This window comes from Mirounga angustirostris, unplaced genomic scaffold (assembly GCF_029215605.1).
Source record: "Mirounga angustirostris isolate CCGP_5_RB_7025 unplaced genomic scaffold, mMirAng1.0.hap1 SCAF_5, whole genome shotgun sequence".
Taxonomy (NCBI): domain Eukaryota; kingdom Metazoa; phylum Chordata; class Mammalia; order Carnivora; family Phocidae; genus Mirounga; species Mirounga angustirostris.
In genome coordinates, this window is record NW_026991713.1 from 128,547,006 (window position 1) to 128,562,636 (window position 15,631).

The 15,631-nt window shown below is 39.2% G+C and overlaps 1 protein-coding gene across 2 annotated transcripts in view; it reads left to right on the top strand.

The window, feature by feature from the left end:
• UPF2 (UPF2 regulator of nonsense mediated mRNA decay) overlaps positions 1 to 15,353 on the top strand; it is a 111,554-nt gene extending 96,201 nt beyond the window's left edge. Inside the window, exons 20-22 of one of the 2 annotated variants that reach the window (XM_045874431.2) lie at positions 5,975 to 6,116; positions 7,291 to 7,411; positions 14,067 to 15,353. In XM_045874431.2, coding sequence (XP_045730387.1) covers positions 5,975 to 6,116; positions 7,291 to 7,411; positions 14,067 to 14,076 — 273 coding nt within the window. In that variant the 3' untranslated portion in view covers positions 14,077 to 15,353. Of the gene's footprint in view, positions 1 to 5,974; positions 6,117 to 7,290; positions 7,416 to 14,066 lie in introns of those variants that run through there. The other variant, XM_045874432.2, reaches the window with a different exon arrangement.
• Positions 15,354 to 15,631: the final 278 nt, after the last annotated feature.

The following is a 15,631-nucleotide window of genomic DNA, read 5'->3' on the forward strand; positions in this document are numbered from 1 at the left end:
CTTTTTTTTTTTTAAGATTTCATTTATTTGAGAGAAAGTATGAGTGGAGTGGGGGGTGGACAGAGAGACAAGCAGACTCCCCACCGAGTGGGGAGCCCCACCACATGGGGCTCAATCTCAGGACCTTGAGATCATGACCTGAGCTGACGTCAGACGCTTAACTGACTGAGCCACCCAGGTGCCCCAAACCATTTTTCTTATCTAAAAGGGGCTTAGGAATATCTTTCTGTGAAGATCAAATTGCACAAAATTTAAATAATCCGTTTTCTTCATTTGTCCCTCTCTTTTGTGAGGTACATGTGAAAATTCATTTTAACTTTGTCAATTCATATGCCCCATTTGACCTTTTTAGACATGCAGTCATAAATTAAACCATAGCCTACCCTAAGAAACTTCTGAACTTTGAAAAATAAATTCATTTCAGCAGTCCTAAATTCTAAATTGTATCGACCAAAGTAAAACTTAAGTGTTTATTTTTTAGAAGGAATATTTTGGGTTTAAAGTAGACAGAGATTATATACTATATAATTTTACACAAAATGAGGATTGGAATTCCTTATTTCTTAAAATGTGAAATTTTAATTTTTAAGGAAACATTTTTATTGAACTTTACTAAAAATATATTAGCAAGCATGAAACGAGAGCTCAGAGTACTTGGTTATTAAGTAAATTTTCAACTCATACACTTTATTTGGAATTTTGGAGAATGTTCAATTTTAAGAACATTATTTGAAGAAACATCACTGGGACTTTGTGGTCTGAAAAAGAAAGTTATTTTGTTCTGATTTTTATTTCTTTATTTAACTTTTGGGTGTTGGCCCTTCTGGTGCAACCGTTTTTTTTAGAAATATTAAATGTTTTGCCTTATAGGAATCTTTAGTTCTTAAGTGAATGATCTCTTTGTGCACCAGATTTGTGCTCAGAAATAATTTTCTTCTGTAGTCATTAGGAAAATAAAAGTTTGTACCAATGAAATGAGTAGTTGAAAAGAAAAGAGCATAATGCTAGTCATGATTTATTTTTCTAGATTTAAACATTTATGAATTAGAATAATGAATTGAAATAAAATGTTTTGATCATTAAAACAGGGTTTTCAATAGAACCATTATATAATGTTCTAAAGAGCTTTTTTGATTGCTCTAAACAAATGTGCAGTATATTTATTATAGCTTAATACTCATAAACAACCCATTTTTTTGCAGTTAATATTTATAAGGAGTCATCATTTGTTTTATATATCTTTTGACTGGAGCAATTGATACTTGGGATTGTGTGTGTGTGTGTATTTCAGTTTCAACTACAATTATGAAATAACTTTAAAATACAACCTAAATCACCTTTATTGCAATTATTGTATTCCAGAAAATCTGGTTTGAGTGACTTCAAGCTTTTTGTCATCTAATTTGCTATAAAGTAGTAACTTTTTTAAAAATGTTTTGGTAGCTTTACATAAAGGCACTTGGTGAGGGTGGCATCAGGAAATTGGTCTCTTGTGCTCTCTGTATTTATTACTATCTCTTTTATATTCTTTTTTTTTAAAAAGATTTTATTTATTTGAGATAGAGTGAGAGAGAGAGAGCATGAGCCAGGGGGCAGAGGGAGAGGGAGCAGCAGGCTCCCCGCTGAGCAGGGAGCTCGATGCTGGACTCGATCCCAGGACCCTGGGATCACGACCCAAGCCAGAGGCAGACGCTTAACTGACTGAGCCACTCAGGTGCCCTCTTTCATATCCCTTTTAAGCACTTGAGAACATTTTCTTTTGTAGAACTTGTCTCAAGTCAGTCTTATAAATGAATAGAAACCTATATTTTTCACATTTTTGATCAAATCATTATGAAATAATGTTTTATACTGTTTGATTAGTGTGGTAAGTACCATCATTATTAGTCTCTTCAGTACTAAATTATGAAGGACAGTTCAGATGTTTTTATCAGAAACCCAGTAAGGGGAAAAAAACGGCCACCTTGTTTTCTCTGAGTGTGTTAATGTGGTGACAGAGAAGCATCTTAGAATTGCAGCTTGTGATTTTATGGGGATCAAGAAATTGTCTGCCTTTCTTATTGGGCTGCTTTGCCTTGAGTATTTTGTGAAACAGTAGGTCACTCTTCATGCGTTTGCATATATTTATACATGTTTAAAAACAGTTTGTAAAGCTATTGAGGAAAAGCAGCCTAGCTGAATAAGTAAGAGCGTTGTAATATTGGAGTCTGTAATTTACCTTGAGAAACTCAGATTTTTACCTCTCTTTATCCTTATCATCTCAAATAAGGCATCTTATTTGATACTAGGAACAGAGTGACTTAAAATTTAGCTGTGATTCTTGAAACCTAGTATTTTGTATTTCACTGAAGATAGTACTCAACATTGCCCAGATTTCTTACTAATAATACAAATAAGAAAGTAATTGTGGTAATAACAGTAACAGCTAAAACATTGAATTCCTACTGTATTTCAGACATTGTTCTTTTCTGTGTAATTATATCTTTAAAACTAATGTATTAATTTATATAGCTCTGTCTTTATTGATTTATACTGGCAGATTAAATTTTATTTGAGTATTTGTAGCTCTGGTATGTCTGCTAACCAGATTTCACAATTATTCTGTTAAGGGAAGATTGGAAAATTGCTTCAAGTCATCATTCTGGAAATTGTTCTCATTGTTGTGGTCTTTCTAGAATTTGACATCTCTGTCTCTGTTGTCATAATAATTTGGCCCACCTCTGTTTACAGTGTCTGGGTTCTTTGTTTTTTTTTTTACTTTATTTTTTAAGGTTTTATTTATTTGAGGGGGAGAGAGCAAGTGAGAGCGAGAACACAAGCAGAGGGAGAGAGACAAGCAGACTACTCGCTGAGCAGGGAGCCCGATGTGGGACTCGATCCCAGGACCCTGGGATCTTGACCTGAGCCAAAGGCAGACGGTTAACCAACTGAGCCACCTAGGCGCCCCTTCAGTGTCCGTTTTAATTCAGCTTTTCTCTACCAATAGTTTATAGCACCTGGATTTAGAGATGTAGGTACACAGAATTTGTAATTGTGGATGAAGGAGAAATGGACCGTCTTCAGACCATATATAGTAAAATTTAGAAATAAACAGTCTATAACTAGCAGTTTTTATTTTTATTTATTTATTTTTTTAAAGATTTTATTTATTTATTTGAGAGAGAGAGAATGAGAGAGAGAGAGAGCACATGAGAGGGGGGAGGGTCAGGGGGAGAAGCAGACGCCCTGCCGAGCAGGGAGCCCAGTGCAGGACTCGATCCAAGGACTCCAGGATCATGACCTGAGCCGAAGGCAGTCGCTTAACCAACTGAGCCACCCAGGTGCCCCTATAACTAGCAGTTTTTAAAGGAGATGTAAAGAGGATGTGGAAATGCTTTTTCTTTTAATTGAAGTATAGTTGACAAGAGGAAGTACTTTTTAAAAGGCTATGTTCAGGGTCATAAGAACAAGGAAGGGTAATCCCACTGCTTGTGGAGAGATTTTTGGAAAACAAAACAAAACAAAAACCAGCTATTCACTTTCGGTTTTATCAACAAGGAAGATTTCAACCTGGAAGGTTAAGTTGAAGATTGGGTAAAATTAGATAGTGTCGAAAGGGATAATTTATCTACTTTAAATGAGTCCCAGTCTTTAGTTAAAAACAAATTATATCCTCAAAGACTGAAATAACTTCTATATGTAATTATAAAGCAGTTGTCATTAAACTTAGAAAAAGTCTTTCAGAATGAGACAGTAATCAAAAGATTCATAATGGGCAAGTAATTTCCTTGTTCAAAGAGCAAGGGAAAAGTACATTGTGAAAACAGTACAATCCGGTAAACTTATATCAACTTCTAGCATAATTCTAGATTGAATTTTAAAACAGATGATTTTAGTGATGAGGAAAATGAAAATTAAAACCAAAGTGAAAATACCATTATATACTCACTAGAATGGCTAAAATTAAAAAGACTGGCCATCCCAAGTGTTGACAAGGGTGTGGAGGAACCAGTGCTAGTGGAATGTAAAATGGTGCAAATACTTTGGAAAATATTTTTGTAGTTTCTTGAAAAGTAAAACACACCACAGGGTGCCTGGCTGGCTCACTTGGTAAAGCATGTGACTCTTGATTTCGGGGTCATGAGTTCAAGCCCCACTTTGGGTATAGAGCTTACTTTAAAAAAATAAAATCATTAAAAAAATTAAAAAGAATAAAAATAAAATACACCAGCTATTCCCAGCTTTTCATTACTAGCATTTTGCATTTAAGAGAAATGGAGACCTATGTCCACACAAACGTTTGTAAATGTATTTGTAATAACCTAAAATAGAAACCCCAAGGGCTATCAGCAAGTGAGCAGATAAGCAAATTACAGTACATTCATACAAAGAAATACTGCTCTACGATAAAAAGGTACAAACTATTCATGCATACAGTAACATGGATGCATCTCAGAATCATTGTGGGAAATAAAGGAAGCTGGGCAAAATAAAATACGTATTGTATGATTCAACTTACATAAAATTTTAGAAAGTTCAAAGTGATCAGTAGTGACAGAAATCAAGTTAGCAGTTGCCTGGGGGTGGGGTAGAGGAAAAGATGGGTTACAGAGGGACAGAGGAGCCTTTGGAGGTAATGGAGACATGCTCATTATCTTGATTGCGGTGAGGTTTTCTTGATTGTATGTGTATGTGTTTTTTTCTTTAAGAGATGGTTTTGAAGTCATAAAATAGAAAGGGATGGATAGTTGCAAGGAGTCTGTCCTTGACCACTAAGAGCACATTAAATCAAACTAACCTCACTGGGGAGAATGGGTGAGGTTGGTGAAGTCTTCTGGCTTGTAGCCAAATGGACTACCTTAAACATATTTTTATTTTGATATAGGAGATACTTGGTTATCTACTGTGATAAAAATGTAGTTAGTTGGGTTTGTAGATGTTTCACACCCACACTTAGTATTTTTCACCTTAGTGTATCTGAGCTGGTGCATTTAGTGTTCTGGGTATTACATTTTAAGAGGAATATTGACTGACTAAAGTGCATCATATAAAAGCGAATACCAAAAGAGAGGACATCTGAGATAATATGAAGAATGAGATTGTCAAATCAGATTCAGATGAATTAGAGACTTACACAGTGTTAAGCTTTACTAATAATTTCAAGGATGCAAGCATTCAAAGTGGCATAGATCAACCAGAGAAGTCTGGGATCCTGAGCACAGGTCTCTGTGTCCTTTCTTTCATCAGGCATGCCCTTGACCCAGAGTATTAGAGGAAGTCTCTTAACTGAGGTGTGCACATTATACACAGCAGAGAGAATTTCCATTTTGTGTTCACATAGTTATGTAGGTTACTCAACGATTTCCAGGGAGCCCTTAAACTCATAGATTCTATCTAGGTTTGTGTACCTTGCACAATCCTAACCAGGGACATCCTGCTAAAAACAAAACTTTTCGTAGATAAGGACTCTCCCGTAACAGAGAAATAGATCTTGTAGGGCAGTTGCTTAACTCTTCCTCTGTTCCAATCTTGCATTCTCTCTTTAGAAGTAAGAAGGTGTGTCGGTACTAAAGATGGAGTAGATTTGATCTGTATCGTCCAGGAGGCCAGAACTGGCTCCAGAGGATAGAAATGAAAAGGATGAAGGTTACAGCTTGCTATATAAAAGTCTTTTTGACAATTATAAGGTCTTTATGATGGAAATTGATACCCTGTTGCTAGATGAGAGCTTCCAGACAGAGTGCAGGAAAGAGGAGCTTCTACTTTTCTTGAGATTGAACTTGATGGTCTTCCACTTTCTATCCAACCCAGTGGGTTTGTCTCTAGAAGATTAAGACTATTATCTGTTTATGTTCTTAGATGATACTGTGTTTATTGACTTAGAGGAAAGACATTATTTTTCTAAATTTGTTTAATTCTACTTAGCATTTTATTTGAAATCTTTTTTCTTCAATTTTCTCAAGCCATTTGTTATTTCTTTCTTATTTTTTCTCAGTTTAAGATCCTTAATGTACCCATGTCTTCCCAACTTGCTGCAAATCACTGGAACCAGCAACAGGCGGAACAAGAAGAGAGGATGAGAATGAAAAAGCTCACATTAGATATCAATGAACGGCAAGAGCAAGAAGATTATCAAGGTAAACAATCCTTTATAGGACAGAAGTAGAAAAGTTTTATGCTCTTTGGGATTTTTAAATACAGAATATCAAGAGTTTTTACCCTCACCTCCCTTTCATGTCATCTTTGTAAATATTTAGCTTAAGAAATTGTTTTTATATTCCATTCTATCTTCACCTAAATTGCAAAATAACAGTAATGTAATATTCATCGTATTTTGCTAACTCCGTAATTCAGTTAAAGTCTGTACTATTTAGAGCTATGTTTGCAACTGAGATGATAATCAGTTTTTAATTGCCTCATGTTGCCAGTCATCTGTGAGCAATTAATTCAACACATGTTTATTATCTCATTTGTCTGTTTGGGAGTCCTGTCTCAAAGACCCCATGCTTCTTCAGATTTGAGGGTGTACCCAAATTAAGATTCTGGTTTCGTGCAGATGTACCCAGCACTTTTCAACTAAGTGGAACCTTATGTATAGAGTCCACGAACTTCATAAGCCAGCCTCTTGGTGTTTTTGTGGCCCCCAGATTTTAGAGCCATAACATGGCTGTTTATATAGCACTGTACTGACAGACTGCTTTCTGTGCAAGAGAGATTGTTAAATAAATACTTGGTTTTTGACCTTTGAATCTCTCTTCTAGAATCTCTTCTGGTAGATACCCAACATTTTTAACAATCAGTAATAATAGCTAACACTCAGCATAAGTGCTTATTACTATGGGCTGGACACTGACTTACGTATTTTTACAAAGCACTTAACCCTCACCACAATTCCAGGAGATAAGTGCTTATTATTATCCCCATTTGACATTTAGGGAAATGAACCGCAGTCCCATGGCTAGTAAGTGGCAGAGCTGGGATTTGAACCAGTATTGTCTGGCTCCAGATGCTGTGTTTGTAGCTGTTGAACTAGACTGCTTCTCATACTGTTTTACCGCTTCACACTTATGTAGTGGCCAGATTGACGGTACGGGGGGATATTGGATATTAAATGCTTAAAGAGCATGTCTCCTCTCTTGATGTGCTCTTTCAGGACTTCTTAATTATTGCAGTCTGTGTAATTGTTATTTTTCTTTAATCACCTACTTGACTGAACTAATAAACTTGATCTCCCTAGGGTTTTATTTGCTTCATAGAGGGGAGTGCATTTACCACAGTTAACCACCTTTTCTGTTTTGCTCCTGGTTACAGAAATGCTGCAGTCTCTTGCCCAGCGCCCAGCTCCAGCAAACACCAATCGGGAGCGGCGGCCTCGTTACCAACATCCGAAGGGAGCACCTAATGCGGATCTAATCTTTAAGACTGGTGGGAGGTAAGATGGTCTCTTTTTTTTCTCCTTTAGCTACTTGTTTTTCATGATGTCTGTATGAATAAATTAGATAGTTCTAGATTATACTTAATGATAAAGGCCTAATTTTTAGCAAAATAGAGAAGTCTTCGAGTTGTAGGCATTTGAGAAAAGAAAACGTATTTATAAAATAATTACAGTTTTTTGTTTTTTAATTTCAGCCACACTGATCTTGGCTTTCACTCTCTGAGTGGACTTCTTTGGATTCTTTAATTTTCTCTTTTGCATTCACAGAGATGACTAGTTATAGATGAGTTTGAGAGAAATCACACACTTTTGTGTTAGAATTTTTTAGGTCAGTGTTGAGTAATGTTTACAAAAACTCAAAACCTATTTCCTAGACTTTCAAGCCCTGCAGGCTGAGTTTGTTTTGAGGTATTTTGTTTGTTTTTAATTATAGAATGTCCTGCTGGGATCCATGCCAGTTCTACTTAAACTTGAGTTGCTTAAAGTGAAATAGTTACAATTCCATAAGGAATTTCACATAGAAGATTCCTAAAAAGACCTTATTCATCTTCTTTTAAGGGAGAAAATTTAAGTTTTCTGGGATCTGATCTAAAGACCCATACCATCAACTCAATTTTCTGTCTTGTGGTTGGGTTATAATCAAAGATGACATTGGCCTTGCTGCTCTTACTTACTGATCTCCTTCAGGGTATTGGTGTTTTAGGCTAAGGACATACAACAGTCCCAAGATGTCACCTTGCTGTCAGGGGCAGGCAAGTTGGGTGTGGGAGGAAGTGTGCTAGGGATGGGGAGCGGAATAGTTCATTACTGTAGACAGCAGTGCTGGGAAAGTGCAAATCTCTGTCTTGTACTCACTCTATGTTTGTGTGTTCCTGATAACATTTTTCTTTGACCTATACGCTCAGACAGCTCTAGTCAGATTACAGGTTAGCACATTGGTTTGTCATGACAGTTTAGGGTCTGTTTTTTAACATCTAGTGAGTGTAGTGTTTTTAGAAATCCAAGCTAGAACTGATGTACAAATCCATCTAATGAGGCATAAGATACTAGGTTATTTTTAATTATCCAAGCTTCAATAAAGCCCTTTAATAAAACCTTTTATTGCCACTAAAACATAGAACATAGGTAGTTTTAACAAGCCATAAAAATTTTAGTTTTCTGCTCTTTACATTTTCTTACAGAGTTTTAAATATATATCAGTGTCTTGATAATACCCGTTTCTCTTCTTGTCTCGTGGTTGGCAAACAGAACTATTAGAATATTTTTATCTTGATGTTTTCCACCAGCTTCACCTTTCTGTATTACAGCTTCACATCTCTGAACGGCATTATTTCTATTAATACCTAATCCCTTCTTTAGTCACATAATGCAAGTATAGTGTATTTTCCTAATTTTTCCCCATTTTTAAATGTTTGGGTGGATTTAAGAATCAGTAACTTTGACATTTGATACATAATTGGAGTACGATATGCCCCCCTTAGCTTTCACTCATTCCACACCTACCATGGGTTCAGTCCTGCACTGTGGCAAATTAAAAGTACAAAAAGAACAAGTCTTTATGCTCAAGCTTATAGTCTAGTGGGAAAACTAAGCATAGGTATTTGAAAGAGCTAATTCTGTCCAAGTCATATATTTTTTTTAAAATTCATTGAAAGTTAATTAAGTACCAGGCATTTCTTAAGCAATAGGAAAAAAATAGGGGAAAGCAGATGTGTAAACTTATATATGCTAATAGATGTGTAACAGATGAACATAAAGGTACGCTTTTCTTAGTTTGGTACCAGTTATTCAGTTGTGTTTTAGAATTCTCTTCGTTAACTTCTTGTTTTCCTTCCCTCCTTCCAGCCCCTAGTAAACCAAACTTGAAAGGATTGGCCATATTTGTTCTTTCTTCCTCACCTCTCACTGGTGTGGCTGACTGCAGTCTGCTGCCCTCCTTCCCTCCCCTCTGCCTCCAGCTGTGCCTCCCAGTGTTTCACTCAGCATGTGGACCCTCTTTTTCTTGACATACTCTCTTCCCTGGACTTACATAGCTGTCCTGTCTTCAGGTCTTTCTCTTCCCTCCTTGACTCCTCCTCCTGTCTCCTGACTTTGTTATGAGCTTGCTTCTGCCTGGAGACGCTCATGTCCCTCAGGGTCAGTCCTAGGCCCTCCTCTCTTACTCTTGTATACTCTCCATGGAGGTGTCCTTCCCTCCTGTGGCAAACTTACCATCCATTGCTCCAGCTCAACTCACACGTTTTAGTTTCTGACTGTATATTCATTCACTGGTCTTCTAAACAACCACCTAGAAGGTGTGTCCCTGCCCCCAGGCTTCTCTCCTCCTCTGTTCTCTGGCTCAGCTGAGTGGAGGCACTGCTGGGCCAGTTGTCCACACTAGAAAAGGAGGTTTAAGTTTGGACTATTCTCTCCCTCAGTTTCTGTGTCTAGTTAATTAACAAATCCTTTGATTCTACTACTGAATGCCTCTCACACTTGCCTATTTTATTCTACCTCCGCTGCTGAGACCCCCAGATCAAGCTACTATCACCTCTTATTGGATTGTTGCCAGCAGCCCCCTGATCTGCTTCTCAGTCTCCAGTATCAACCCCTTCCAGTTCATTCTCTTTGCTGTACTTGCATTGTTCTTTCTAATATGCACATCTGCTGTCTGAGTAAGTGAACTCTTCTGCTTAAAACCCATCAGTGGCTCCTCATGGTTTGTAGGATAAAGTCCAAACTCCTAAACTTGGTTACCGTGGCCCTACATGATGGGGGGAGGGGGGTGGTTGTTTACCTTATTGGCTTTATCTCTTTCTCTTCCTCTACTCCCAACCACGCTGGTCTTTTAGTCCTTCTAGTTGTGTTCTCTGTTTGGAACTTTCTTCTGGATATCTCCTGCTCTTCCTTCAGATCTTACCTTGATATTCTCAAGTCTGACGAAGGTTGGTGCATATATGCTGCCCTTGCTCGCTGTATTTCTACAGACCTTGTCCTGTGTAATCATCTACTACCTTGTCTTTATCCCCCATGAGACTGAAGATTGAGGGCAGAAATGAAGTCTTGCCTTGTTTTCTATTATAACTCCTCTGTGGCTCTTGTGCCTAGCACATAGTAGATGCTCAGTTAATATTTGTTGAATGGACAGAAAAACTTGTAAAAATCTGTATTTAGTCATTTAATAAACTTTTTTCCCTAAGCTCTGCTCCCTAACTCTTCTTTCCTCATTTCCTGATTTTGTGAAAGTCCAATTTTTGAGCTACAATCTCTTCCTGTTTTAAATCTATTCTTAAAATCATAACTCAATAAAAAATGCTGACTTGTCCATTTTTTTTTTTTTTAAGATTTTATTTATTTATTTGACAGAGAAACAGTGAGAGAGGAACACAAGAAGGGGGAGTGGGAGAGGGAGAAGCAGGCTTCCCGCCGAGCAGGGAGCCCGATGCGGGGCTCAATCCCAGGACCCTGGGATCATGACCTGAGCCGAAGGCAGACGCTTAACGACTGAGCCACCCAGGCGCCCCTTGTCCATCATTCTTAAAAGTGGCTCTCTGTAAAGTATTATGGTATTTTCAAAGCCAGTGCTCTTGTAATACAGTTGTGAGTGAACATGGAGAGGAACAAGCAATCATGTAAACAAAAGTTTTTGACCCATTCGAGCACCAAATGTTCTTTGCCATTTTTTTTTAAACGTAAGTTTTAATTGAAGAAATGTAGTCGTTTGAAGGAACATAAGTGGTGGGGTGGAATCTCCTGGTGGTTTGGCAGCTCTTTATTTATTTTCTATTTTTAACACTGGGCCAGACAGTAGAAAGATGTGTATCTAGAGCAGTGGTTCTTCAGATCCCTTAGGGAGAACGTGCTGCGAGGTGAATTCCTAAACAGAGGAGGGAGAAGAAAACTTGAGTCAGGTCTGAGAAACTGTTTTCAACTTGACTCTTTAACTTGGCTACTGTTTATTTTAAAAAATTAGTTATTAATATTGTCCATGTTATATGGCAGATAAGGGGAAATTCATTTGGATACTGGTTATTAAAACAGATTTTGATAGGTTCCCCGGCATTAATTATAATGATTTAAAAGTTTTTCTAATCACAAGGGATCCTTAAAATAGACTGTAAATTAAAATTGCAGCCCTTCTCACTGGGCAGTGATACCCTAACAAAGCATAGGCATTTGCTTAGAATGCGTTAAAATGGCAATAGTGTTCTAGTAAAACAGTTAACCAGTGCAGAAAAGGTTGTTTTCCACTCTGCCAGTGTTGAAAATACTGTGAAACTTCAAACCTTTGGCAGGTGTTAGTGCTGATATGGTTTCTGTGCTAAAATCCGTATGAATTAAACCAGTGCTCCTTCAACTTTAAAACACACACACACACACACACACACTTTTTTTTTTTTTTAGAGTGTGCACACGAACAGGGATGGGGGGTGGGAGGGCAGAGAGAGAGGGAGAGAGTATCCTCAGCAGGCTCCACATCCAGCATGGAGCCCGATGCAGGGCTCAGTCTCACCGTCCTGAGATCCTAACCTGAGCTGAAATCAAGAGTCAGTTGCTCAACCAACTGAGCTGCCCAGGTGCCCCTAAAATACATAATTTAATCTTAGTGACTCTTATTAAAAACTGCTAGTTCTCGCTCATTTCTAACATCTCCCAGGTGATGTCAGAGCTTCTAGAATGCAGATCACACTCTGAGTAGGGTGTTATACTACTGGACTTTTTTAACCCATCTTAAGGAGTTGTGCCTTTTTTTTTTTAAGATTTTTACTTATTTATTTGACAGAGAGAGACACGGTGAGAGAGGGAACACAAGCAGGGGGCGTGGGAGAGGGAGAAGCAGGCTTCCCACTGAGCAGGGAGCCTGATGCGGGCTTGATCCCAGGACCCTGGGATCATGACCTAAGCTGAAGGCAGACGCTTAACGACTGAGCCACCCAGGCGCCCCAGGAGATGTGCATTTTTTTAAAGATTTTATTTATTTGAGAAAGAGAGAGTGTGCACAAGCACAAGCAGGGGGCAGGGCAGAGGGAGAAGCAGACTCCCCACTGAGCAGGGAGCCTGACGCAGGACTCGATCCCAGGACCCTAAGATCATGACCTGCGCCAAAGGCAGACGCTTAACCGACTGAGCCAACTAGGCACCCCAAGATGTGCATTTTTTATTAGGTATTTTCTTTATGTCCTTACTGTAAAGTTAAATAAATGATACTTTTGTTGTAAAATAGAGTCCTTTGTAGAATAGCATTTCATCCAAAGTGTATACTGTAAGTATTTTTTGAGCTCTTAAATTTTCAAATCTCTCAAATGATTGTTTGCCTATAAAGTAGTCAAATGACATTCTGTATACTATATTCAGGGATGTATTTATCTTATCAAAGACTGGACATTTTGTTCTATCATTTATTGTATTTATTTAAAATACTCTATTTTAGGGGCGCCTGGGTGGCTCAGTTGGTTAGGCCACTGCCTTCGGCTCAGGTCATGATCCTGGAGTCCCGGGATCGAATCCCACATCGGGCTCCCTGCTCAGCAGGGAGTCTGCTTCTCCCTCTGACCCTCCTCCTTCTCATGCTCTCTGTCTCTCATTCTCTCTGCCTCAAATAAATAAATAAAATCTTTAAAAAAAAAATACTTTAAACCATTTGTCTTGACTTCAGGAGAGCAACTTTCTCTCAGGGAATACTTGTGTTATTGACCTTGTTCCATTCAGTTCAGTGCTGTTACAGATATATCCAGCCAAAGATACACTTTTCTTTCTTTCTTTTTTTTTTTTTTTTAAAGATTTTATTTATTTGACAGAGAGAGAGCACAAGTAGGCAGAGCGGCAGGCAGAGGGAGAGGTAGAAGCAGACTCCCCACTGAGCAGGGAGCCCGATGCGGGGCTCGATCCCAGGACCCTGGGATCATGACCTGAGCCAAAGGCAGATGCTTAACGACTGAGCAACCCAGGCACCACATACACTTTTCCATATTCGCCTCTTATTCTTAGAAATCAGTTTCGTCCTCATGTAAGCTTTTCTTGTGAGCAACGAACTGTTAGCTAGCACTGCCAGAGGAAGCAGCACACGCTGGGTGACGGTGGCCACAGAACTGCTTGCCTCGGTGGCAGGTGTCTGCAGGGTTGCCTCCTCCTGACGGCTGTGGGGGGGTCTGTTCGGGGCCCTCCCTTGGCTTCCGCAGCACTGCCAATCCCTGCACCTGCATCTTCACCTGGCATTCTCCCTCTGAGTGCATCCTCCTTTGAAGGACAGACTGGATTAGGGGCCTGTCCTACTCCAGTGTGGCCTCCTCTTAACCAGTTACATCTGCACTGACCCTTTCCAAATAAGATCGCATCCTGAGGTCCTGGCGTTAGACTTCAACATGGCGATTGGGGTGGGGGGGGGACACCGTTCAACTGTTACACAAACCCTAAACACTCAGCGCGTTAGAAAGTAGTTATGGGCAAGATTCCAGGACCACCCGTCTGATCACCATCAGAATTGCTCTTTTTAGTGCCCCTCTGTTCCTGTTGTTTCTTAGTCCAGTAGGAGTTCGTGTGCTCTTTAAGAAGCACCGATTTGCCTGGGAGACGTCAGGAAACCGCAGTTGGTGGTTGTTGAGGGGGCCTTTTCTTGCCAGAGGTTTGCCCTCAGTACTAGTGCTTTTTAACGTTGCCCTGTTTGTGCCTCCAGGAGACGTTGATCCAGCAGCACGTGTCATTTCATTAGGTCCTGTATCTGATGTTGTGGATAGTGGAGTCCTCCAGCAATTGAATGAGAGCAGTGGACACATCTCAGCATGTCGGTCTAGAGCGTTGCGAATCTAAACCTGGGACAGGCTGGGGCCATGAGGCAGGAACAGCAGCCTCTGCCAACACCGGAACAAGCTGACGCTTCCAGATAAGGCGGAAAGGCCTTTTGTAATGGAAATCACGTGAGGGTTAATCTTCTCTTGAGAATGGCAGTCAAGAAATGAGATGGTTAACTTGACTACTGAGCAGTTACACCAAGAAGAGTGTCAATGAGATGACTGAGCCAGAGAAGAAACGGTTGTGATGGTAATGGTATGGGGGAAATGAACTTGAGTTTTAAATTTGATTTGAGTTACAGTGTCTCTGAATTGAACATCCCATGTTGGAAGAAGATAAAATTGGGGGCTCCAGGACTGCAGTAGAAAAGTATAGAGCAAGCAGTAAAATCTTCTAGTAAAAACTTACATGCAGGACAACAAAATGATGAAAGATAACCAAATACCAGATAATCCACCAGGAAGGCTTTTGTTTAGGAATTTGTTTCAAGAGGAACAAGGGATGAGGGAGAAAAAAAAATCCATTTTATCCATCAGAGTCAGTAATACAAAATTGCCTATTGGGGTAAAAGAGAAATGTGAAGACTTCTACTATACAAAGAGAATGAGTTCAGATGGCTTAGGGGAGTCTGACACCAGCCCAGGAACAGGGAGAGTTGAGCCCATTGTAAGTATCATTGAAAACAAGCAGCGTGCCAGTCAGCATGTCACAGCAAATGGACGAAGGCCAACAAGAACGGGATCAGAAGATTTTGTTGACCTTCATGGGTTTACAGCCTCTGTCTCTAAACAAAGTATGGAAATAGTAGAGCTTTTATTTTGCGTTTGTTTTTGTTTTGTTTTGTTTTGTTTTCCTCCCCACTAAATAGAAATGAGGGTTCTTAGTCTGTTTCTGGCAGTCTGTTAATTTATTAGGATAGTTGTCTTTCGTTTGCTTTCCGATAGGCATAGTAAGTTTAGTTAAAGAGCACATCTGTATGCTACAACTTGATTACATCTTTTTTTCTAGCTATTTTGCATTTTTTCTTTTACCATGTTTCAGTTTCTGCATGTAGAATTAAATAAGAACAAAACTTGTAAAGTTGTAACATTTCACATGGAAATGCTGCCCGATCTTCACCAGCTTCAGAAATCTGACCTTTGCCGATGCTGCAATAAAGTGTTGTAATTTAGATTGGGCATGGCTGTGTTTTATTTGGTTTGGGTTTTGGAAATTTATTAAATGTGTAGATCTGTGTCTTCAAAGGTCATCCTCGTCCTTTCTGAAGCAGCCTCAGAGACGGTTTCTTGGGCATATTAGTGGTAGTGCTGCTCTCCCTGCGGCATTCTGGGTTTGCGTGGTTTTCCTGGGTGCCTGGGTCAGCTCACCTGGGGGTCTATTCCAGGGCAGCCCATGGAGTCCAGTAGAATAAGCATTTTTAGTATAGGCTTAAAGCTGGTTAGGATGGAA